Raw genomic sequence first — 25607 nt, 5'->3', positions numbered from 1 at the left:
CAGGTATGGAGTGCATTACATGGTCTGAACATCCCTCAATTAATGCCCAATATTTTATTTGCCGTTTTGATCACTTTGGCTTAGCTGATGAGAATGCTGTATCAGCGTAAACCCCTCGATCCTTTTCAGAGGTCTCTTCCTGTAGCTCAGTGTCTCCCATCTTGTATTTCTCATTGGCGTTCCTGTTGCCCATGTCTAGCGCTTTGCATGTTTGTACACTAAACTCCATTTTCCTAAGTGTTTGCCCAAAGTGTTCAGGCCTTTTTGAACTGTTTGACTGCCTCCATGGCATCCGCTGTCCCTATAATTTTAGTATCATCTGCAAAACTGTCACCCTCTTGAAGTTCACGCTCCATTATTTTTTGCTTTCTTCGTGTTTGTAGCTGAACAGTGACATTTCATTTTCTCAATGTTATATCTTTCATTTCTTGTCATTTTAAGCAATGTCATGTGTCTTTCTAGGAATACGACTGCGTTATAATAACATCTGGGAACGGATACTGGAAGAACGATGACTGCTATTCACGGAGGGCTTTTATTTGTCAAAAGTATAAAGGTAATTGTGATCTTATATAAACACATTTAAATGGAATTTACCTTCCTGTCGTTTTACTAACTTCAAAATGTAAAAAATGGTGTCTTTCTGATTGACCTCCTTGAGGGTTCTTCACACATTAGCATGGAAAAGCAGGGTCAGCGGCAGCAGCACAGCCCCTTGTCGCACTCCACATGGTGAGGACAATCATTGTGGCAAGTGTTCCTTATTCTTGAAATCCATCCATCCATTCATCTTCTAAACCTGCATGTCCTAAGCACAGGAAAATAGTGACTTCCACATAAAATGGCGACTTTCTCGTCACAAGACGCTTTTGACATGAAAATACAGTTGCAGTGGATTCAAAAAATCTTCAGACCCCTTCACTTTCTGCACACTTTGTTGTGAACGTTTCACCTTCATCTGATAAATTTCTTCCCATCAGTGTCCCCTCAATAGCCCATCATAACAAAGTGACAACGTGGTTTTGTTTTTTAGAAAGGTTTGCAAATGTTTTCCAAATCAAAACCTGAACTCTCTCCATCATAGACATGTCCCTTTTTGCTGTGGTGTCTCCTTGAGATGTTTCTAGAGCTTGACTGGAGTCCACCTGTGACAAACTGAATTGACTTGACGTCATCTAAAATGGCACATGTGTACCTGTGTATAGAAGGTCAAACAATTCACACTGCATGTAGTCCAAGAAGCTCTCTGTCGACCTCCACGGGCAAATTGTGGGGAGGCATGGTGTGGGGTCAAACCATTTCTAAAGCTCAGTGTCCTCAAGAATTGAGAAACGGAAGACATTTTGAACCACCAGCACTCTTCCTAGAATGGTCCGTCTGGACATACTGAGTAACCAGGCAGGAAAGGCTTTGGTCAGGGAGGACATTGAGAACCCAATGGACACTTCAGAAGAGTCCCCTGCTGGGAGGAGAGAACCTTTTAGAAGGACAGCCATCTCAGCAGCACTCCATCAAACAAGCATTTATGGCAGATTGTCTGGTGGGAAGCCACTCATGAGCCCACTTGCCTGCTTTTTGTTTCCACTTCTGATTTTTGTTTTGTGGTTTGATTTTGATGAATCGCTGACAGTTCTGACATGACTTATCTCTTCACCTTGACCCTCATGGTCCTGCTTTGTGCTCCCTCTTCCCATTTTTAGGAGCCTCTTGAACCCAACACCATCGGTAATGTAACCGGATGAGCTGTGCAATGAGGACAAATCACACTGAGCAAGGGAATGGTGTAAAAGTGTAAAAAGTGTTCGGTGCTTTTATTAAAAAAAGAATCAAAACAAAACCAAAAACAGTATCCACAGTGCAGCGCTTCAAAAATGTCGATAAATAAATAATCCATAAAAAAAAAGTGGATAGTGGGAAATAAAAACACGATAAATAAATCATTTAAAAATACAGATCAAAGCCCACCTCCTTCTTCATCTCCCCGGCTCACCCATAACTGACACAACCGGCGGAGACTCAGCAGCCTTGAACTTCATCCCCCAACACCCCCCCCCCCATATTTGTTGCCTCCTCACAGTGCAGCTGGACCATCCAAAGTGGGCACTCCTCCCGCCATCCTTCACGCACCCACAGTCGTACCTCGGATCACTGGGAAGGTCATCAGCCATGCTCACCCCACTCCACACCATTCTTCAGTGGGGCTGACCAGTCCCTAGAATGCCACATCCTACGCTCCCCTGTCTGTGCTGCCTTTCCCCTCTAGATGGCCGGTTCATCCTCACCAAGACTGCCCTTCAGCCCCCTTTTCACCTCTCAACCTTTTCGCTCCATCTCACACTCGCGCTTCTCCTTTTATATGTGGGGACCTGGCACAGGTGTGGCTATTAGCGGCTACCGGCCTCAATTGTGCCCTTAAATGAGGAAACGCGCGCATCGAATTGCACCCAGGAACCGCTCCAGCCACACTACCAAGCGCCCTCCTTAAGCCGAAAGTGTGGTGATTGTTTATTTAGATAGATAGATAGATAGATAGATAGATAGATAGATAGATAGATAGATAGATAGATAGATAGATAGATAGATAGATAGATAGATAGATAGATAGATAGAGTGAAAGGCACTATATAATAGATAGATAGATAGATAGATAGATAGATAGATAGATAGATAGATAGATAGATAGATAGATAGATAGATAGATAGATAGATAGATAGATAGATAGATAGATAGATAGATAGATACTTTATTAATCCCAAGGGGAAATTCACATACTCCAGCAGCACCTTACTGATACAAAAAAACCAATATTAAATTAAAGATTGCTAATAATGCAGGTATACAGACAGACAATAACTTTATATAATGTTAACGTTTACCCCCCCAGGTGGAACTGAAAAGTCGCATAGTTTGGTGGAGGAGCGATCTCCTCAGTCTGTCAGTGGAGCAGGACAGTGACAGCAGTCTGTGGCTGAAGCTGCTCCTCTGTCTGGAGATGATCATGTTCAGTGGATGCAGTGGATTCTCCATAATTGATAGGAGCCTGCTGAGTGCCCGTCGCTCTGCCACAGATGTCAAACTGTTCAGCTCCATGTCTACAATTGAGCCTGCCTTCCTCACCAGTTTGTCCAGGCGTGAGGCGTCCCTCTTCTTTATGCTGCCTCCCCAACACACCACTGCGTAGAAGAGGGCGCTCGCCACAACCGTCTGATAGAACATCTGTAGCATCTTATTGCAGATGTTGAAGGACGCCAGCCTTCTAAGGAAGTATAGTCGGCTCTGTCCTCTCTTGCACAGAGCATCAGTATTGGCAGTCCAGTCCAATTTATCATCCAGCTGCACTCCCAGGTATTGATAGGTCTGCACCATCTGCACACAGTCACCTCTGATGATCACGAGGTCCATGAGGGGTCTGGTCCTCCTAAAATCCACCACCAGCTCCTTGGTTTTGCTGGTGTTCAGGTGTAGGTGGTTTGAGTCGCAAGATTTAACAAACTCCTTGATTAAGTTCCTATACTCCTCCTCCTGCCCACTCCTGATGCAGCCCTCGATAGCAGTGTCATCAACGAACTTTTGCATGTGGCAGGACTCCAAGTTGTGTTGGAAGTCCAATGTATATAGGCTGACCTTGACATATTTTTTACTCTTTTTTATTGATGTGCTTATTGTCTTTGTGCAGTGGATACAAGCGTCTTCAGACATCTTCATGTGCATATTATTGTGTTGCAGGTTTCATTTTAAATGGATACATTTGCCCTTTTGGCCTGTCAATTTACACTCAATAACCCATAATGACGAGCCGAGATGGATGGAAATTTTTGGTGTCAACTGTACAACGTGCTGGGGACGCACTGGGAGCCTCTTGTCAGTCCGTAATTTCAGTCAACGTCCCCGAGCAACGCATCTTTAAATTTGTCAATCACTGAAACAGTGAATTGTAAAATGTGTGTGTTTTTGTTTTTATTTGTAGATGTGAATTTACCTAATCCGCCAACAACGTCCGTGCCCACAGGATTTATCACATTTGGATCCAGCTCATATAAAATAATAACTCAAAAAATGAAATGGGACGAAGCTCGGAGGCAGTGTAAAGCAGAAGATGCTGATCTGGCTAGCATCCTCGATCCACTGGTCACAAATTTTCTTCTGCTTTATGCGGACAAGTACAAGGAGCCATTATGGATTGGCCTTAACAGTAACATGGTACGTGGCTATTAAAAACTTGACTATTACATCACTTCTAATCTTTGGAAGCCTGTTTAGAAAACTGTTTGAAAGTCGTGAAACTAGTCGACTCCTCTCCAAATGTGCCTGATTTTCCAAATGAATGTGTGGATCAGTGAAATCACAAATCGCTTCGAGATCAAAAACTCTCTACCTCGCGACCCCCATGATTACGCCGACAGCCACCAACCTGTAGCTGTTCTGTAACAGTCTGTTTTTGTGTGTGTTTTATGCTCCATTGTTGTTTTGAATGATTATTTTTCACATTTGGATTACAACTGGTTAAGTGTGAGCTCTCCGCATGCTCCATGTTCTTTGTGTGTGGAGCCACAGGAGGCGGGGCCATTCTGACATCACCACTTTTGAGCCCGCCAACTAGATATTTAAGCCCAGAGAAAAGGAAGCTCGAGCAGTGTTTTCTTCGACATCGATTTATAGAAGAAGTAACTTTGACCAGAAAAATATCAGACTTGTCCTTTAATCTTCTTCTTCGTCTTTCAGCTGCTCCAGTTAGTGGTTGCCACAGCAGATCATCTTGTTCCATATCTTCCTATCCTCATCATCATGCTCTGTCACACCCACCACCTGCAAATCCTTTCTCACCAGATCCATAAACCTTCTCTTAGGCCTTCCTCTTCTCCTCTTACCTGGCAGCTCTATCCTTAGTACCCTTCTCCCAATATACCCAGCATCTCTCCAAACCAACACAGTCTCGCCTCTCTGACTTTGTCTCCCCACCATCTATCCTGAGTTGACCCTCTAATGTCCGGTGGCACAGGAGACAGAGCTGGAGGTGGCAGAGTTAAAGATGTTAAGATTTGCTTTGGGTGTGACGAGGATGGACAGGAATATATAGTTAGGTCCATAAATATTTGGACAGAGACAACTTTTTTCTCATTTTGGTTCTGTACATCACCACAATGAATTTTAAATGAAACAACTCAGATGCAGTTGAAGTGCAGACTTTCAGCTTTAATTCAGTGGGGTGAACAAAACGATTGCATAAAAATGTGAGGCAACTAAAGCATTTTATGAACACAATCCCTTCATTTCAGGGGCTCAAAAGTAATTGGATAAATTAAATAACTGGAAATCAAATGTTCATTTCTAATACTTGGTTGAAAACCCTTTGCTGGCAATGACAGCCTGAAGTCTTGAACGCCTGGACATCACCAGATGTTGGGTTTCCTCCTTTTTAATGCTCTGCCAGGCCTTTACTGCAGCGGCTTTCAGTTGCTGTTTGTTTGTGGGCCTTTCTGTCTGAAGTTTAGTCTTCAACAAGTGAAATGCCAGCTCAGTTGGGTTAAGATCAGGTGACTGACTTGGCCATTCCAGAATTTTCCACTTCTTTGCTTTAATAAACAGCTGGGTTGCTTTGGCTGTATGTTTTGGGTCATTGTCCATCTGTATCATGAATCAGTTTGACTGCTGTATTTAGCTGGATTTGAGCAGACAGGATGTCTCTGAACACCTCAGAATTCATTCGTCTGCTGCTGTCCTGTGTCACATCATCAATAAACACTAGTGTCCCAGTGACACTGGCAGCCATCACACTGCCTCCACCATGTTTTACAGGTGATGTGCTATGCTTTGGATAATGAGCTGTTCCACGCCTTCTCCATACTTTTTTCTTGCCATCATTCTGGTAGAGGTTGATCTTGGTTTCATCTGTCCAAAGAATGTTTTTCTAGAACTGTGCTGGCTTTTTTAGATGTTCTTTAGCAAAGTCCAATCTAGCCTTTCTATTCTTGAGGCTTATGAGTGGCTTGCACCTTGCAGTGCACCCTCTGGATTTACTTTCCTGCAGTCTTCTCTTTATGGTAGACTTGGATATCAATACGCCCGCCTACCCCCTGGAGAGTGTTGTTCACTTGGTTGGCTGTTGTGAAGGGGTTTCTCTTCACCATGGAAATGATTCTGTGATCATCCACCACTGTTGTCTTCCGTGGACGTCCAGGTCTTTTTGCGTTGCTGAGTTCACCAGTGCTTGCTTTCTTTCTCAGGATGTACCAAACTGTAGATTTTGCCACTCGTAATATTGGAGCAATTTTTCGGATGGGTTTTTTCTGTTTTCATAGCTTAAGGATGGCTTCTTTCACCTGCATGGAGAGCTCCTTTGACCGCATGTTGTCTGTTCACAGCAAAATCTTCCACATGCAAGCACCACACCTCAAATCAACTCCAGGCCTTTTATCTGCTTAATTGATAAGGACATAACGACGGACTTGACCACACCTGCCCATGAAATAGCCTTTGAGTCAATTGTCCAATTACTTTTGAGCCCCTAAAATGAAGAAGGGATTGTGTTAAAAAAATGCTTCAGTTGCCTCACATTTTTATGCAATCGTTTTGTTCACCCCACTGAATTAAAGCTGAAAGTCTGCACTTCAACTGCATCTGAGTTGTTTAATTTAAAATTCATTGTGGTGATGTACAGAACCAAAATTAGAAAAAAGTTGTCTCTGTCCAAATATTTATGGACCTAACTGTATAATCCTGTCCATCCTCGTCACACTCAATGCAAATCTTAACATCTTTAACTCTGCCACCTCCAGCTCTGTCTCCTGTGTCACCGTCTCCAGCCAATATAACATAGCTGGTCTCACTACCGTCCTGTAGACCTTCCCTTTCCCTCTTGCTGATACCCGTCTGTCACAAATCACTCCTGACACTCTTCTCCACTCACTCCACCCTACCTGCACCCTCTTCTTCACTTCTCTTCCACAATTCCCGTTACTCTGTACTGTTGATCCCAAGTACTTAAACTCCTCCACCTTCACCAACTCTACTCCCCTCATCCTCACCATTCCACTGACCTCCGTCTCATTCACACACATGTATTCTGTCTTGGTGTTCCTACTGACCTTCATTCCTCTCCTCCTCATATCTCCACCTCTCCAGGATCTCCTCAACCTGCTCCCTACTATCACTACAGATCACAATGTCATCAGCAAACATCACAGTCCACGGGGACTCCTGTCTAATCTCATCTGTCAGCCTGTCCATCAGCATTGCAAATAAGAAAGGGCTCAGAGCCGATCCCTGATGTAATCCCACCTCCGTCACTCCTACCGCAGACCCCACCACGGTCACACTTCCCTCATACATATTCTGTACCACTCTTATGTACTTCTCTGCCACTCCCGACTTCCTCATACAATACCACAGCTCCTCTCAGTCACCCTGTCATATGCTTTCTGCAGGTCCACAAAGACGCAATGCAACTCCTTCTGTCCTTCTCTCTACTTCTCCATCAACATCCTCAGAGCAAACATCACATCTGTGGTGCTCTTTCTTGGCATGAAACCATCCTGCTGCTCACTAATCATCACCTCACTTCTTAACCGAGCTTCCACTTCCCATAACTTCATGCTGTGGCTCATCAATTTTATCCCCCTGTAATTACTACAGTCCTGCACGTCCCCCTTATTCTTAAATATCGGCACCAGTCCACCTCTTCTCCACTCCTCAGGCATCCTCTCACTTTCCAAGATTCTGTTTAACAATCTGATTTAAAAACTCCACTGCCATCTCTCCTAAACACCTCCATGCGTCCACAGGTATGTCATCTGGACCAACGGCCTTTCCATTTGTATTGTTGATTTGGCAAAATTTTTCACCGGATGCCCTTCCTGACGTAATCGTCCCCATTTACCCGGGCTTGGGACCGGCACAAAGAAACACACTGGTTTGTGCATCCCCTGTGGCTGGGTTACCAAACTTGTCCTTTAATAATAAAATAAATCTAATCTTTCCTGATCCAGCGTTTGTTTTTGCTCAGTCTGCTAGCTGATCATCATCACACAGCATGAGAGAGTGACATCTGTTGTTATGTGTGACGTCACGGTACAGAGTTCAACACCTTGTACACTACGCTTGGCATTACCTGCCACATGAAATCCAAATCCCAAGTTCTGCACTTGTCCACTCTTAAAAAATGAGACCGATAGTAAAGAACGGACATTTTGTTTCAAAATGAGGTGCAAGAAGCAATGTGTTGTAGGCGACTGCTTATCGATGCAAATGGCTGACATTTTGGTTTTTCTTTTTGCCTTTTCAGACTGGTGGTTTTTTCAAATGGATAGACAACTGGAGAATGCACTTTTCAAACTGGGCCCCAGATGAGCCCAACAACAACCTTGCCTGTGTGTACATGGACGTGAACGGAGGCTGGAAAACTGCCACATGCAACAACACTTACTTTTCAGTGTGCAAACAGTCCAAAGGTAACCGTATGTGTTTAGAGCCGCAGCGTATAAATCTCGTTCTCCACGCTGTGATGTTTTTAATAAAACGCAGAACGTGAGAGTGCCGCACTTCTCACCTGGCCTTGGCTTCCACTTCCTCGTGTGCAGCGTCTCCCACCTCCTGTTCAGCTTCGGCTCGCCCACCTCATGCAGTAATACGCCGATGATAGCTAGAGAGGTGAATGCAAGCAAGACTCTCTCAGAGGGTCTCTTTTTGCCCTCTCATTTTAAGGTTCACCCAACTGGTTGTGACCGGTTCACTCCTTGAACCTTCCCCATATGGTGACTGCACATGGCTCTGAGGAGTATGAAGTATGATCGATTCAGGTGGTCCTGTATTACCTGGTGCATTGGATGGGCTCTGGCCCTGCGAATTGTTCCAGGGTCCTGTTTGATATCCTTCACCCGCTGCGCCTCTTCTCTCAGTTCCATATGAAATTTTCTTTGAAACCAGAAGGACGTGTTCAGAGTCCACGCTGTCAACTGGGGGGTTATGTTGTGAATGAGTTCATTTATCATTTCTCTTTCTCAATTTTCAAGGTTGTGCACTTCTTTTGGGTGTTTCTGGAGCTTTAGAATTTGAACACCAGACATGCCACTGCATTTTGAATCATCTGAAGTGACTTGGTAACACATGCTGGTAGCCCACATGTAAAATGACCAATGCCTGGATCAGGTGTTTTGGTGCCAACTCGATCAGATTTGCTTGGATCTGGCAGAAGTTATTAGAACATTAGAACAATGTGGACGAGAACAGGCCATTCAGCCCAACAAAGCTCACCAGTCCTGTCCATTTAACTCCTCCAAATCACATCAAGTCGAGTTTTCAAAGTCCCTAACGTCTCACTGTCTACCACACTACTTGGTCGCTTATTCCAAGTGTCTGTGGTTCTTTGTGTAAAGAAAACTTCCTAATGTTTGTGTGAAATTTCCCCTTCACAAGTTTCCAACTGTGTCCCCGTGTTCTTGATGAACTCATTTTAAATTCACCGTCTCGATCCACTGGACTCATTCCCTTCATAATTTTAAACACTTCATTCAGGTCTCCTCTTAATCTCCTTTTTCTTAAACTGTAAAGGCTCAGCTCTTTTAATCTTTCCTCATAACTCATCCGCTGTAGCCCCAGAATCAGCCGAGTTGCTCTTCTCTGGACCTTTTAGATAGATAGATAGATAGATAGATAGATAGATAGATAGATAGATAGATAGATAGATAGATAGATAGATAGATAGATAGATAGATAGATAGATAGATAGATAGATAGATAGATAGATAGATAGATAGATACTTTATTAATCCCAGGGGGAAATTCACATTTTCTTGTGCTGTTATGTCCTTTTTGTAGCCTGGAGACCAAAACTGCACCCAGGTCTCCAGATGAGGCCTCACCAGTGTGTTATAAAGGTTGAGCAGAACCTCCTGTGACTTGTACTCCACACATCAAGGCGCTATATAGCCTGACATTCTGTTAGCCTTCTTCATGGCTTCTGAACACTGTCTGGAAGTCGATAGCTTAGAGTCCACCACGACTCCTAAATCCTTCTCATAAGGTTGGACTCTTGATTTTCCAACTACCAATTGTGTATTCAAACCTCACATTTTTACTTCCTATGTATAATTCTTTACATTTACTGATATTAAATTTCATCGTCCACAAATCTGCCCAAGCCTGTCTGCTGTCCAAGTCCTTCTGTAATGATATAACGGATTCCAAATTATCTGCTAATCCATCTATCTTGGTATCATCTGCAAACTTAACCAGCTTGTTCCTTATATTCCTATCTAAATCATTTATATTTATTAAAAATAGCAGCGGCCCCAGCACTGCCCCCTGCTGGTCACCACTCTCAACATCAGCAAATTCTGATGAGGTTCCTCACACCATCACACTCTGCTTCCTGTGTACAGAGTAGATACTGCAAGATGAAGAGGTTGTTGTAATGTTGGTCAGTGAAGGACATCTGCTCATCTGTCACCACCTCCAGGATGGGTACTGACTTGACAGGTGTTAGGTGGACGAGCTGGGAGAACAAGGAGGTCTGTCTCTGCCAGGTTACACTGGAGATGGTGTTACTTTATCCAGGTTATAATATCAGTGAGAAATGGAAAGACTCTAGCTGAGACCGTGTGGTCCTCTCGAGGCAGTGACTGGTATAGCTACATATTGTCAGCAAAGCACTAATATGAGAAACCATGGCACTAGATGATGGGTAGAAGTTTGAAGATGTAAAGTTAGGTGCGGACCCAACACCAGTCCTTGAGGCACCACCATGCTTGCCAGTTGCACTCTTGACATCTCTCCTTGTGTGGGCACATAGCTGGATCTGCCCATGTGGTAGAATTCAGACAACCTGATTGCAGTCTCAGTGATGCTAAAGCCAGAGACGGTGGCAAAGATGATCTGATGGCTGACCTTGTTAAAGACAGAGAAGAGAGATCTGGAAGGATGAGGACAGATGATGTTTTGGTAGCTCTAGCCAGCCCTAATAAGTCAAAAACAAAGAGTTGAGTCGTCTTGGAGGAATGGCCCCTCTGGAAGCCTGAATGATTAGGATCAAGCTGTTTGTACTGTAAGAGAAAGGACGAGACTTGGTTAGAGACTGCAGGTTCCAGTGTTTTGGATCAAAAGGAGAGAAGAAGAACATCATCACTAGCACCATTGTTTTTCCCTCCATGAACATTATGCATTATTGTTATCTGCAGATGCATGTTTTTTGCATCAGGTTCACCTCAGTTGAAATAATTTTCTACCCAAAAAAGCTTGTCAAGCTAGGGTCACAAAGTTGCACAGGAAAGTACAGGAGGATTTCCAAGGAGTAGAACTGAATTGAACTGTCGGGTTTTGGGACCAAAACAATCGGGCTCATCAGTCACTTTTACTTTCACCAATAACACCCAAGTCAAGCATCTGGCTGACTTCACCGCATACTACATTCCTCCTCGCCTCAGGATGCGGGAATAGGTGGCAGATCCTCCGGGTCCGGAGGAAGGGGAACATATTGAAGATCCATCTGTGTAACGCTCCACTTCTGGTACCACTTCTCAGGCTTGGGTCACAAAGTTGAACAGGAGAGTACAGGAGGATTTCCAAGGAGTAGAACTGAATTGAACCAGCAGGTTTTGGGACCAAAACAATCGGGCCTCGTCAGTCACTTTTACTTTCACCAGTAACACCCAAGTTAAGCATCTGGCTGACTTCACCGCATACTACAGTTCTCCTCACCTCAGGAAGCGGGAATAGGCGGAAGATCCTTCATGTCCTGATGAAGGGGAACATATTGAGGATCCATCTTTGCACTTCTGGTACCACTTGTCAGGCTTGGGTCACAAAGATGCTCAGGAGAGTACAGGAGGATTTCCAAGGAGTAGAAACTTTATTGCTGTCCAGGCAGATACAAACACAAGTCTCTTTCAGAAGCAATCTGGCCAGACAAGGAAGAGCTGTGAAACTAGACGCCTTGGCCTCGACTCCTGGTCAAAAGAACACAAAGTCTTTCTCTTTAAGAGAGTACAGTGGTTCGGAAGCAGCGACCAGAGCAGAGGGAGTCTGGGGCAAGGGAGACAGAAGAGTGAGACGTCAGGATGGCCGGGGCTCGGTCTTTTAAATTTGAAGCACCAGCAAACCTGCATCTGATCCTGCAAAGAAAAGCTGTAAGAGTGGTTTGTTTCCCATAGAAAAACTATTTAAGAGGGGGTTTCTGAAGGACGGCTGCATCCCCCTGCAGCAGAAGCGGTCACAATATATTTTTTGTTTTACTTACCCTGTGCTGTTTGTAGTGATGGCTGAGAAAAATTTTCAATCTCACATTATTATGGAGAATGGAGATCGCAAAGTTTCTCATACAGCAGGTGACAATTGAGGTCAGCAGGGACAAACGATGAACAACAGCAAACAATCTGAAAAGGTCCATTAAAAATGTCACATAATCTACCTGCCATTTATCTTGTTGTAGGCTCAATATGTCCAAAACCCAAGTATTTTTTGGTTAAAACATTGTTTAATGAATAACAAAAACAGTTTGAAACAGTAAGCAAATAGACATCTGTGTAGCCTGTCAGAGTCACATTTACCCGTCAAGGTCCTCAATTGTCCAGACTTGTGAAGGTCATTCTTGTGACGAGTGCTATTAGGAGAGGGCAGTGTCCTTGTTATAGAGTCCTCGTATAGTGGCCTCAATTTCATGTCTTTACCGCGCCACTGAAACACACACACAAAATGTACCAAATCAACACGAAAATAAAAGCAAATGCAAACCCTTGTGACAGTTCGAGATCACAGGCCTGCAAAGTTCAATGACTTGAAAATTGTTTTCAATATTTCAGCTGTTCCTTATGTTTTCTGGGGGCACTGAATTGAAAAATAACATCCATTTTTTTCCCATCATGTAAGGTTTTCCCACAAAACGCAAGGAAAAAATCTAGAAAAAAATGCTCCGATCTCAGATAAGAATTGATTCAGACTTCACTTACATGACTTATTCCTTTCAAATTTTATGAATAATCTCCATTGTAAATTATTTTCAAGACAAACATCCAAAATAGAACCAGTAAAAATTGAAAAATAGAATAAAACAGCATTAAAAAACAGATTTCTACACAGGCAGTCAAAGGCATTTTCGTTGTCCTTCAGAACTTCTCCTTTTATGTTTTTTTTGTCCACAGTTTCTGACTTAAGCCCCCAGCAATAGTCAGCAATCATGCTAACATTCGTTCATACCTCCTTCCCATTTCTTTGATATCCTGATACATCCACTCGCCTTGCTCTTCGTTCACCACACCCAAGTTCTTCAGGCAGTCATCCAAATGAGAGTGGAGGAAATGGAGCTTGATTAGTTCTACTAATTTGTCAACATATTTTCAATGATGGCATCAAAGTTTGGGTCTGTATGGTTACCACGGCCAAGTTGAATATGGCAATTTGTGGGGAAACCTTATATGATGAGAAAAAATGGATGTCATCTTTGGATTCAGCACCCCATAAGATGTTTTTTGAGGGGTTCAGCACCCTAAAAAACATAAGAATCAGTGAAAACTTTGGAAACCAATTTTCCATCACAGGCCTGTGTGTTAATCTAATCTACCAAGTGCTTCTTCTTATGGGTTTGATTCTTCCCAATTAAGTTGAAGGTAGGCCGTTATCCCTTGCTGGAACCTCCTCTTGTTTTGCTCCTGCAAACAATGCTACAGCATTAAGAAGTTGAGATAAATATTGTGCGATTATACATAAATAACAAGACCAAAATAAAACTTTCACCTGTGGTAGAAACTGAACATCTTATTAAAGAAAGCAATTTATCTTCTAACAGGACAAATCAGTAATCAGACGGAAGAAAAGCTGTGCATGTTTGTCTTTTAATTACTCCTCGGCAAAAAGCTTTAGAGAGAGCCGTCAGTTACAGCCTGGTGAGAATGAGCAGAGAAACCAAGAATTGAGGTTCATGTTATAATCTACTGAATTTACTTACAGTGTCTATCAATGCCAACATTTACTCTGATTGGTTTGTTGGTTTACACCCAAATGCCTTGTATAAAACTTAAGTCTCTTATATTATATTCTGGTTCTTCTTAATACCTTTGAATTGCGCCACCGCCCTTGAAATGTCTCTGCATATCACAGCTGTCCATTCTGCTGTTACAGGACATCTGCTGTCATCTTCCAGCACATTTTGTGATCCACCTGACCTTTCTCTGGTTTACTGATAGGCCTGCAAAGGTTTCTGACATTGATTCACTCTTTATGTTATTTCTTTAAGATGAATTCTGTGTTACCCTAAAATTATTCTTGCACACACCCCGTCCTCCTACCTACACATTGCAGTCCTTTAAAGAGTGTTGAGCTTTCTCAGATACGGATGCCAAAAGGCCCACGCATTAGGTCTCACCAGCGTGATCCTTCTACTTGTGTCCACTACTGCGATTGTAACTCATTCTTTCCTCTGAACTGAACTATTAATCTGTAAGAAGAGTCAAATAGAGTAGGGTTGCCAGATTAGAAAATTAGAAATACGGGACACTCTTAAAATCTCTCTCTATATTACTATACAGTCATATAATGTGAATTTCCCATTGGGATTAATAAAGTATCTATCTATCTATCTATCTATCTATCTATCTATCTATCTATCTATCTATCTATCTATCTATCTATCTATAAAAAAGTTTGGGACCCCCTCTTAATTCTTTGGATTTTTATTTCTCATTTGCTGAACTTCCTTTTAATGTCCGACATGCCTTATGGACACAGTAGGATTTCAGCAGTGACATTAAGTTTATTGGATTAACAGAAAATATGCATCATAACAAAATTAGACAGGTGTGTAAATGTGGGCAGAGATATGACATCAATACTTAGTTGAGCCTCCTTTTGTCCTCTAGATGCTGTCCTCCTATAGCCTCTGATGAGTGTCTGATTCTGGAGGAGGTCTTGTTCACCATTCTTCATACCAAATCTCTCCAGTTCAGTTCAATTTGATGGACAGCCTGCTTCAAATCATCCCATAGATTTTCGATGATATTCAAGTCAGGGGACTGTGACGGCCATTCCAGAACATTGTACTTCTCCCTCTGCATGAATGCCTTTGTAGATTTCCAACTGTGTTTTCGGTCATTGTCTTGTTGGAATATCCAACCCCTGCGTAACTTCAACTTTGTGACTGATGTTGAACATTATCCTGAAGAATTTGTTGATATTGGGTTGAATTCATCTGACTCTCAACTTTAACAAGGCCCCAGTCCCTGAACTAGCTACACAGCCCCACAGCATGATGGAACCTCCACCAAATTTGACAGTAGGTAGCAGGTGTTTCTCTTGGAATGCGGTGTTCTTCTTCTGCCATGCAGAGCTCTTTTTGTTCTGACCAAGTAACTCCATTTGTGTCTCATCAGTCCAAAGCACTTTGTTCCCAAATGAATCTGGCTTGTCTAAATGAGCATTGGCATACAACAAGCGACTCTGTTTGTGTTGTGAGTGCAGAAAGGGCTTCTTTCTCATCACCCTGCCATACAGATGTTTGAATTGTAGAACGATGTACAGATACACCATCTGCAGCCAGATGTTCTTGCAGGTCTTTGGAGGTGATCTGTGGGTTGTCTGCCAGACCTGCTGGGTTTAACAGTAACTGTGCCTGTGGCCTTCCATTTCCTGATTCCATTCCTTACAGTTACAGAAACTGACAGTTTAAACCTCTGAGATGGCTTTTTGTGGCCTTCCCCTAAACCAGGAGACTCAACAATCTTTGTTTGCAGATCTTTAGAGAGTTGCTTTGATGATCCCATGCTGTCACTCTTCAGAGGAGAGTCAAAGGGAAGGAAGCCCAACTTGTAATTGACCACCTTAAATATCTTTATATCTCATGATTGGACACACCGGTCTATGAAGTTCAGGGCTTAACGAGCTCATCAACCAATCAGCATTGAGCAGTGACAGGCATTCAAATCAGCACAATGACAAGGGGACCCACATTTGTGCACAGCCAGTTTTTCACATTTGATTTCATTTCATACAACTAAATACTGCGTCACGAAAAATCTTTGTTTGGAAAACACCGCAGTACTCCTAGGAAATGACAGACAGACCACTGATATCTTTGTAGTTGAAAGGAGAGTCAGTTATTATGCAGGCTGAGAGGGGTTCACATACTTTTTCATATAGATAGATAGATAGATAGATAGATAGATAGATAGATAGATAGATAGATAGATAGATAGATAGATAGATAGATAGATAGATAGATAGATAGATAGATAGATAGATAGATAGATGTGAAAGGCACTATATAATAGATAGATAGATAGATAGATAGATAGATAGATAGATAGATAGATAGATAGATAGATAGATAGATAGATAGATAGATAGATAGATAGATAGATAGATAGATAGATAGATAGATAGATAGATAGATAGATACTTTATTAATCCCAAGGGGAAATTCACATACTCCAGCAGCAGCATATTGATGACTGTATACTGTATATAAATTTCTAAATGCCCCCTACACACTCAGATCAAACTGCTCTCGTCAAAGAAAGCCATCGCGTTTTAGAATGTGAGAGAACTGAGGCAGACTGCACACCAACAAACTTGTATAAATCTTTTAAATTTTCAGTTCGAACAGTATAAATACTAAAGTATGAAAACAATTTACCAGCAATTACTTTGCATTAGCCGTGGTATGAGCACAATTGTGCAGAATTTGGGCTGGACATCCAACACCTTCCATCGATCCATTTATGCTTTCCTTGATTTTTGAATAGACATTATTTGTGTCTGTGCGCAAACGTCCACCAAAATTAGTATTTGTGTTAGCTCCACCAAAAGCTATACAGTACATTTCTTCAGGTCCAGTCCTAACTCGACGAGGCTCTCTCTACAGAAGCTTGCTGTTGTTTCCGAGGTCTCATTTGGAAGGGATCCTACTCACAATAACTTTATCAGCAAACCCTTTTCACGTGAAAAATATTCCATAATCAATGGGAAAATGTTCTCAGCATCTGTAGATATGCCATAAAAAGAAGAGTTATTTATATCTTTAACAATCTCTGCAATAGTGTATGGAGCCACGACATTTTTATTATTAGTCCTAGCTCTTGAAAATGTGCTTGCAATTTTAGAATCAGGAAGTCCTGTTGGTAGTAGTACGTTCATACAGGCATTTGAACTGAATGGCTGATGATGACAGACAGTATGGAAGGCAATTGCAACTTCTGCTGCATTTATTTTACTTTCTTCATGTGTGTTTTTCTTGATCAAGAAGTTTGTTATTTCACCAGCTTCGTTTGAAGTAGAGACAATAACAATTCTTGCGCTTTGCTGTTTCTATGTGTTGCTTGATATCAGACTTCCCGCCATGTTCAATACTGAAAGTGCAATTCCATACACCACAGTTTGCTTCAAAACACCTTCTGCCTTGTTTGATAAATGTCCATTCACTGGAATATTCATCACTAAATTTACACTTACGTTTTGGCATCTTGGGATGGGTGGATGGATTAGTTTTTAAGTTAGAAAAAAAGTGGGCCGTGCATGGCAAGTAGTAACGACACCCTTTGTTACAGACGCTGTAGGCTGCAAGCAGGGCCGGATTAAGACCCTTAGATGCCCTAAGCACTAAGTAATTTTGGTGCCCCCTTACACTAGTAATTCAAAATATTAAAACAATAACAAACTAGATAATAACAAAATATACTTATAGTAAGAAGGAAAATAATATTTATTTTTGTATGCTTCATTTTATTTTTATCTTAATAATTTTCTCCTACTTTTTTTCCTTGCAAACTCTTTGATTAGATCTTCATAATCAATCTTATGTAACACATCTGCTTCTATACCTAATAGAGATAAGGCATCCCGCCTGCCTTGATGCATAGTTGTTCTGAGGGGATTTTTAATATATTTCAACCAAGAAATATTATTACGTGATAATAATTTTTAATCAACTATTAACTATTATTTAAAAATATAAAAACATATTGTTTTGAATCGAATTATTTTCACAATATTTTGACATAACATGGTGTTTAGGGGAATCAACATGAAGCGGGAATTCCCCATCGTAGATGGCACCAGCATGCAGAACACACTGTGTAAGGCACCATCTACTAACAGTGACGGCATAGGGAGGCATTATTCATTTTTCATTAAATTTTGAAAATGGCTATATCCATCCATCCTCTTCCGCTTATCCGAGGTCGGGTCGTGGGGGCAGCAGCTTGAGCAGAGATGCCCAGACTTCCCTCTCCCCGGCCACTTCTACTAGCTCTTCCGGGAGAATCCCAAGGCGTTCCCAGGCCAGTCGAGAGACATAGTCCCTCCAGCGTGTCCTGGGTCTTCCCCGGGGCCTCCTCCCGGTTGGACGTGCCCAGAACACCTCACCAGGGAGGCGTTCAGGAGGCATTCTGATCAGATGCCCAGACCACCTCATCTGACTCCTCTCGATGCGGAGGAGCAGCGGCTCTACTCTGAGTTTCTCACCCTATCTTTAAGGGAGAGCCCAGACACCCTGCGGAGGAAACTCATTTTAGCCGCTTGTATTCACGATCTCGTTCTTTCAGTCACTACCCATAGCTTATGACCATAGGTAAGGGTAGGAACGTAGATCGACTGGTAAATTGAGAGCTTTGCCTTACAGCTCAGCTCCTTTTTCACCATGACAGACCGATGCAGAGCCCGCATCACTGTGGACGCCGCACCGATCCGCCTGTCGATCTCACGCTCCATTCTTCCCTCACTCGTGAGCATGCTTGAACTCCTCCACTTGGGGCAGGATCTCGCTACCAACCCTGAGAGGGCACTCCACCCTTTTCTGGCTGAGGAAAATGGCTATAAATTTAACTAATTTAATAATTTATGTGATAAATTCGGCCATGAAAAATGTTTGTGGTGCCCCCTTTACCCTTGATGCCCTAAGCATGTGCTTACTTTGCTTATATGGTTAATCTAGCACTGGTTGCGATGCCAATCCAGAACTGTGCAGCCACGCGGCTGGAGAGCCAAACGGTAAGAGTGTCGCCGTCCTCCGCCAACCAGAGCAACTGAACAAGCTGCAAACAGGCAGCAAACAATCGTTTCCTCGTCACATTTGGATTATTTTCATCAAGAGAATCTGAGAAAAGAAAGTAGAATTACTTATAAAGTTACAGCTAAGTACCATAAGAAGGTAGTAAAAATATATTTTTATTACAAAATTTGAAAATGAACTAAATACGGGACATTTGGGTGCCCCTGAAAGGTCAGTATGGGACAGGGGGCAAAATTATCAAATATGGGACATGTTCTGTATATAAGGGACGTCTGCAGGGCCGGATTTTCCTATAGGCTAACTAGGCTTCAGCCTAGGGCCTCAAGATCAAGAGGGGCCTACATTCAAATTGTTAGCAAAATTACAATTACACTATTCTAAAAACAGTGAACACTAAAACACTGAACCGAAAATAAGGAGAAATTCTACGCATATGACTAATAAACAAATATAAAAATGTATTGGTTAAGATCAACGCGTATTACGTATTTTATTATCTCTCATGTAATTTACAAACTTAAAAATGGAAGGTGAAAGGGCCTCATAAGTGGAATAGCCTAGGGCCTCTTTTCATATAAATCCGGCCCTGGACGTCTGGCCACCCTAACGTAGAGTGAAAATAACAAAAGTCCTTATCGGCTTTGACTTCGGCTTCTTGATTCTGTTCATCTTCCCTCATTCAATTAAAAGAAAAACCCCTCCATTGTAATTACTTTCGATTTTTATACCATTTTTCCAGTTAGTGCCGGTACGGCTATGGAGGCCTCTTAGAGACATGCTAGAAGAGGACTGTCCTTTTCTTTACTGTTTCACATTTTATTATCTTCACAGCATTATAAAAGGAAAGCAAATGTCAACATGCAGAATATGTAAACAGGGCTCCTCTTTAATTTGGTGAGACCTGAGTAACGTTCTGTTGAATTTGTTTAAATCCACTCACTGACGTGTAAAGACGAGCGTCTCATGGCCTTTTTGTCCCCCCGTTTTCTGTTTCATGAACTGTGTAGGCCACAGTAGCCTCATTTGAACGCCTCCGATATTTCAGTAAATGCTAACTGAGTTAATGGTCCGATGTTTTTGGGTGTCATTGCTAAAAGTGCAGGTTTGGGTCAGTACTTTTATCTTTTTATTTCAGGTCAGGTGGGTACGGATTCCTTTTTCATACCTGTGGGAGATGCATGTCAGATGCCCAGTGATCAGCCCATAAGTGTATTCCACTTTTCCTGAGCGGTGATTAATGGAACATCCGGAAACAGGGCTGTCTTAATAGCATCATAAGCCCCCCATGTAGAGTAGAGCACTGGGGCCCCTGTTTTGGTAGCAAAACAGAAACATATATGGGTATCCGAAAAAACTTGGGCCCCCTATGCTCATGGCAACTGCCCCACGTGCCCGTGCATTAAGACGGCCCTGCTGAAGTCCAGTTTATCAGCAGAGTGGTCCGACTAATTTAAAAGGCACTTCTTTAATACCTTAATTTGTTTTTTTCCAAATCCAGAAATTGCTCCAACTGAACCAGCACAACTTCCCGGAAAATGTCCTGATCCAAAGAAGAAGAAAGTGTGGGTTCCCTTCCGTGGTCATTGCTATTTATTTCAGTCCTCCTCTATAGAGAACTGGGCCCATGCTTCTGTGGAGTGCTTACGTAGCGGTGAGAACTTTTCTTCTTTTCTTTGCATTCTTTTATATTTTGTGTTTGAAGGATGTGAACAGAACTCATAAAGAGGACTGAAGAAGTGTTGGGATACCAGGTGGAAAAACTCATTCAAAAATCATGATAGTCTTAACCTTTTTGGACTGGAATGGGGCTTAATGTCTTTAGGTGCTGTTGTTGTTTGGGGCGCCGTTACCTGAGAGGCACTTAAAGACTCCTGTCATCCATCACAGGTCTGGGTGGACAGAATGCAGGTTTGTATGGAGGTGACGTAAAACACGACTACCGTTGCCTGTTTGCACCATGCACTGGATTCAGAAAGTCTTCACGGCCCGTCACTTTCTGCACAATTTATTGTGTCGTTGGCGTCACTTTAAACTGATAGATTTGACTTTTTTGCCCATCAGTCTACTCTCAAATACTCAAAATGACAAATTGAAAACGAGTTTTCAGAAAGCTTTGCAATTGTATTAAAAACTGAAATCTCTCACTTATGTAAGCATTGAGACCCATCATTCAGCACATTGAAGAAGACCCAGTGGTAGCTATTCCAACTCCATGTCTTCTTGATAAGCTTTGCACACCTGGATTTAAGTAGTTGATCTCATTCTTCCTGGTCAATCCTCTCAGGATCTGTTAAATTGGATGCACTACCATCTTCATGTCTCTCCACACACCTTCTTTGGGGGTCTATGGACTTTGGCTGGGCCACTCAAGGACATGCAGAAAGTTGTCAACAAGCCACTCCAGAATTGTCATGACCGTATGTTTCAGGCCATTGAACCATCACCCTAGTAGCCCACACTCCTAGTGATTCCAGACGTCTTCCATTTCACATCCCTTGAAGCCACTGTGCTCCAGGGAACACTTTAGAAATGGCTTTATCTCCTTGACCTGATCTCCCTCTCACGACAGTTTGATCGTGGAGGTCTACAGAGAGTTCCTAGGACTTGAATGACTTGTTCTTTGTCCTATCTTGCTGTGTGCCTTTCTAAGTGACGTTCAATCCGTTCAATTTGCCACAGGTGGACTGCAGTAAAGTAAGGCCGATCCAATAACATTCTTTCAGCATTAAGTGTGACTCATGGACTCAAGGAAATCAATGGAAATTAAGGGGGAGCGCACGCCAAGAAGCACTTCTTTATGGAAAGAGTTGTGGGACTCAGGAACAAACTATGGGGACATGGCACTGAAGAAGAAACCTCAGTAACCTCTAAGAAGAATCTGAAAGACATCTTGGGGACAGCTTAGCCATTAATGAAATTAAAACGGGCTCGGTGGACTGAATGGTCTGCTCTTGTTTGTCAAATTTCGTAAGTTTCTAGGGTGATGGGCTGTCACGGCCATTACCTGGCCAGAACACCAACTGTATGATAGGACCATGAGAGAGAGCATGGGCAGTGCAATACCTTCTCCGGGATGCCAGAAGGCAGCTCAGCTGAGCGGCTGTGGCACCATGGATTCTGGCAGGGCATGCAGGGAGTTGGAGTTTGGCACAGCCCTGTTGGGTTGAATGGGGACCACCATGGAGGAGCTGCAGAGCCCTCACCACACCTGGTCTGATTAATGAACCACCTGGAACACTCCCAGGGCCATCATCACTCCATTCGGTGAGCCAGAGTCGGGAGGAAGAGGAGTGGAGGCAGAAGGACTGGAAATTGGAAGATGAAGGATGGACTGTGCTATGGGGAGCAGAGAAAGGTACTCTGTGTGTGTGGGACTGGAACTGATGTCTGCCTGTCTGTGTCGGGTTAGGGCAGCTGTACGCGCCCCGGTGGTCCACAACTAGATACATCGAAGGTGACTGCACCTGAGCACACAGCAAAGGGTCAGGGTACTTCAACGAATGAGAGATTTCGGTTTTGAATTCTTAATAAATTTGCAAACCTTTCCGGAGACATCTTTCTGTTTTGTCATTATGGACTATGGAGTGGAGATTGACCAATTAAATTAAATAATAAAATGAAATCGCCAACACAATCCAGTGTGCAGAAAGTGACGACGTCTGAAGAATTCCTGAATCTGCTGTGTAACGTGCTGAGGGTGATGCCTCTTGATGACCCCTGGGACTGATGGCAGGCCCCTAAAAGAAATCAGAGGCAGGAGCGGCAGTTGGTGAAGCAGTAGGCAGAGTTAGTGGACCTTCTCTGAGGTCGGTGATTTTTAAAATTAGAAACTCAGCAGACATGAGGGTGAAGTGTTTCAATTAAAATGTAGAAAACCAAGCAGAAGGAAGAGGATTATGCACCAGAAAATAAGTTATGCCATCTCTACTTTTCATTTAATGCAGTGTAGACACTAGGGGTCACTGTTGCCCCTTAAACCCAACAGACAGACACGCAGGACACCAAGTGAAAGCACTAAGAAGTTCTTTTTCATTCTTTTTCTTGTTAATAAAGTGCCCTCCAAGCACCACAGCCACAGTAGACAATCAAGTAAACACAATAAGCACAATGTTCTTCTCTCTCTTTCTCCTCCACACTTCCCAGCAAGCGTTGTCCACCTCCTCCTGACTCCCACCCTCCTACTGGGTGTTCCGCAGTCCTTTATATAGTCCTTGACCCAGAAGTGCTTCTGCTCTTCCATCCATGTCACCTGCCATCAAGTTTTTGATCAGCCCAGAAGTACTTCGTCACTTCTATCCTCGTGATCCACTAGTATTTCCCAGGCTAGGTGAGAACTTCGTCTCCCACCATCTTCCCACAGCATTACCTGACGGCAGCCACGGTACCCAGCAAGGCTGTGTTGCCGAACTCCATGTCCCATGATGCCCTGAGGGAATCTGGGGCACTGCTGCAGTCCAGGGATGCTGCCATGTAGCAGTGTCCTAAAACAGCTGCCTTCCCACGTCCTTCTATCTCAGGGTCGTACCGGCCGGGTTGAGCTGTGTCTCTTACAGCAGTTAATGGTTGTCTTCTAAGGACCCCTAGATGTAAATGGGCTGGAGGATGTGACATGTCGACAGGGCTGTATTGTTATTGAGCAGTACCTTGACATGGCAGCCAAACCTGGAAAGTCTGAAGTTTAAGGAGAGTCTGCCCCATCTGACGACTGTAGCGTGGCACATGGTCAAAAAGGCCAACAAGAGCAGAAGGATATCGTATGTGACATGCTAGAGACCGTCAGCAATTATGGGTTTGCTGTCACACACCCGTGATATGTGGAACGAAAATTTGGAGAAAGCCTCTTTCATATCTGCTACCATCCATTATATTAATGACAGTTGCGTCAAGGGTATGTTTTGTGACCCCGTTTGAACTAAGCTCGATTAAAACGGCTTTACTCTTTGAAACACTTAAAAGCGAATTTTCAGAGTGTTATGACCGAGGAGCACACGCGATCGCTGCTTTGCACGGCTACACCAGATGAAAGTGGAGCGGCCACATTCTTAACACGAATACCAGTTAATGGTTGTCTCTAAGGACCCCTAGATATACATGGGCTGGAGGATGTGACGTGTTGTGTTCTTTTAACAGGGGGCAACCTACTCAGCATTGAAGATCCAATGGAGGCCATGTTCGTTGAAAAAAGCATTGAGATCCTGCATGACAAGGCCAAGTCCTTCTGGATAGGAATGTACAAGAACATCGACGGTAATTGGACTCCTGCTGGTTGACTAACTGCAAACACTCACAACTCAAGGAGATGCGGCGCGAGCACTGAAGGCCATGCTGCAGCCTCCAAGGTTATGGGATTACTGATGCTGTCTGTCTCTTTCCAGGCTCCTGGCTGTGGATCGACAACACCGTAGTAGATTATGTAAACTGGGACAACGGGGAGCCCTCCAGGCACAAAGAAGAATGCGTGGAGATTTTCTCAAGCAGCGGCAAGTGGAATAACATGAACTGCAATTCGTACAGAGGATACATCTGTAAAACGGCAAAAAGTAAGTGGGAGATAAGTGACAGACTGAGCAACACAAATGGCCGTTGTCAACAGAAAGCACAAACGCCATAAAAAAGGTTTGGGGTAACCACCCTGTAAAATGAAAGTTGGGATCAGGGAAAAGCAGTGAGTTCAAGACAGAGCTGAGATACAGGAGACAAAATGGCAGGCAGAGGAAGTGAGGTCATCGGCGGCCGGAACTGGAAGTGACAACAACAACAACAACATTTATTTCTGTTGCACATTTTCATACAAATAATAGAGTTCAAAGTGCTTTACATGATAAAGAAAGAGAACAATTAAAATAAGAGAACACTAATTAACATAGAATTAGAGTACGGTCCGATGGCCAGGGAGGACAGAAAAAACAAAAAAAAACTCCAGACGGCTGGAGAAAAAAAATAAAATCTGCAGGGGGTCCGAGGCCACGAGACCACCCAGCCAGCCCTCTCTAGGCATTCTACCTAACAGTCCTGATGGTATTCAGGGTTCTCATGGAAGGACTTGATGATGACGGTCAAGTAGACTTCTGGCCTTTAATCCATCAATGGAGGGACATCACGGTACTTTGATCAGGTGGTGGCGGTGCAGATTGCCACCACAGAAAACCGTAAAAAGAACAGAAGAGAGAGTAGGGGTTAGTATGTAGTGTGGAGCCACCAGGAATAGTTATGGTAATTAATTGAATATGCAGAGCATCAGGATTAAATTAAAATGAAGTTATGAGAAAGCCATGTTACAGTAATGTGTTTTCAGCCATGTTGTAAAGGGCTCCACCGTATCAGCCTGGAGAATTCCTATTGGCAGGCTATTCCAGATTTGAGGTACATAACAGCAGAAGGCCACCCACCCGCCTCACCACTTCTTTTAAGTTTAGCTCTTGGGATTCTAAGCACATCCTCATTTGAGGATCTAAGGTTACGATTTGGAATATAAGGAAATCTAAGCACATCACCCCAGTGTTGATGTCACCACACTGGTTACCTGTGTCATTCAGGATTGACTTTACAATTCTGCTTATGGTTTATAAAGCCTTCGGTAATCTCGCGCCATCTTATATACAATATATATATATATAT

The 25607-nt window shown here is 43.0% G+C and overlaps 1 protein-coding gene across 1 annotated transcript in view; it reads left to right on the top strand.

Moving 5' to 3' along the window:
- The window catches only part of mrc1a (mannose receptor, C type 1a), a 158169-nt gene that overhangs the window by 125428 nt on the left and 7134 nt on the right, over window positions 1–25607 (top strand). The window contains 6 exon segments of the mRNA XM_051929229.1: window positions 463–556; window positions 3969–4201; window positions 8283–8448; window positions 20488–20640; window positions 24120–24236; window positions 24365–24529. Coding sequence (XP_051785189.1) covers window positions 463–556; window positions 3969–4201; window positions 8283–8448; window positions 20488–20640; window positions 24120–24236; window positions 24365–24529 — 928 coding nt within the window.

This window comes from Erpetoichthys calabaricus, chromosome 6 (assembly GCF_900747795.2).
Source record: "Erpetoichthys calabaricus chromosome 6, fErpCal1.3, whole genome shotgun sequence".
Lineage (NCBI taxonomy): Eukaryota > Metazoa > Chordata > Cladistia > Polypteriformes > Polypteridae > Erpetoichthys > Erpetoichthys calabaricus.
Note: the sequence above shows the minus strand (reverse complement) of the source record. Positions and strands in the feature narration are given on the sequence as shown.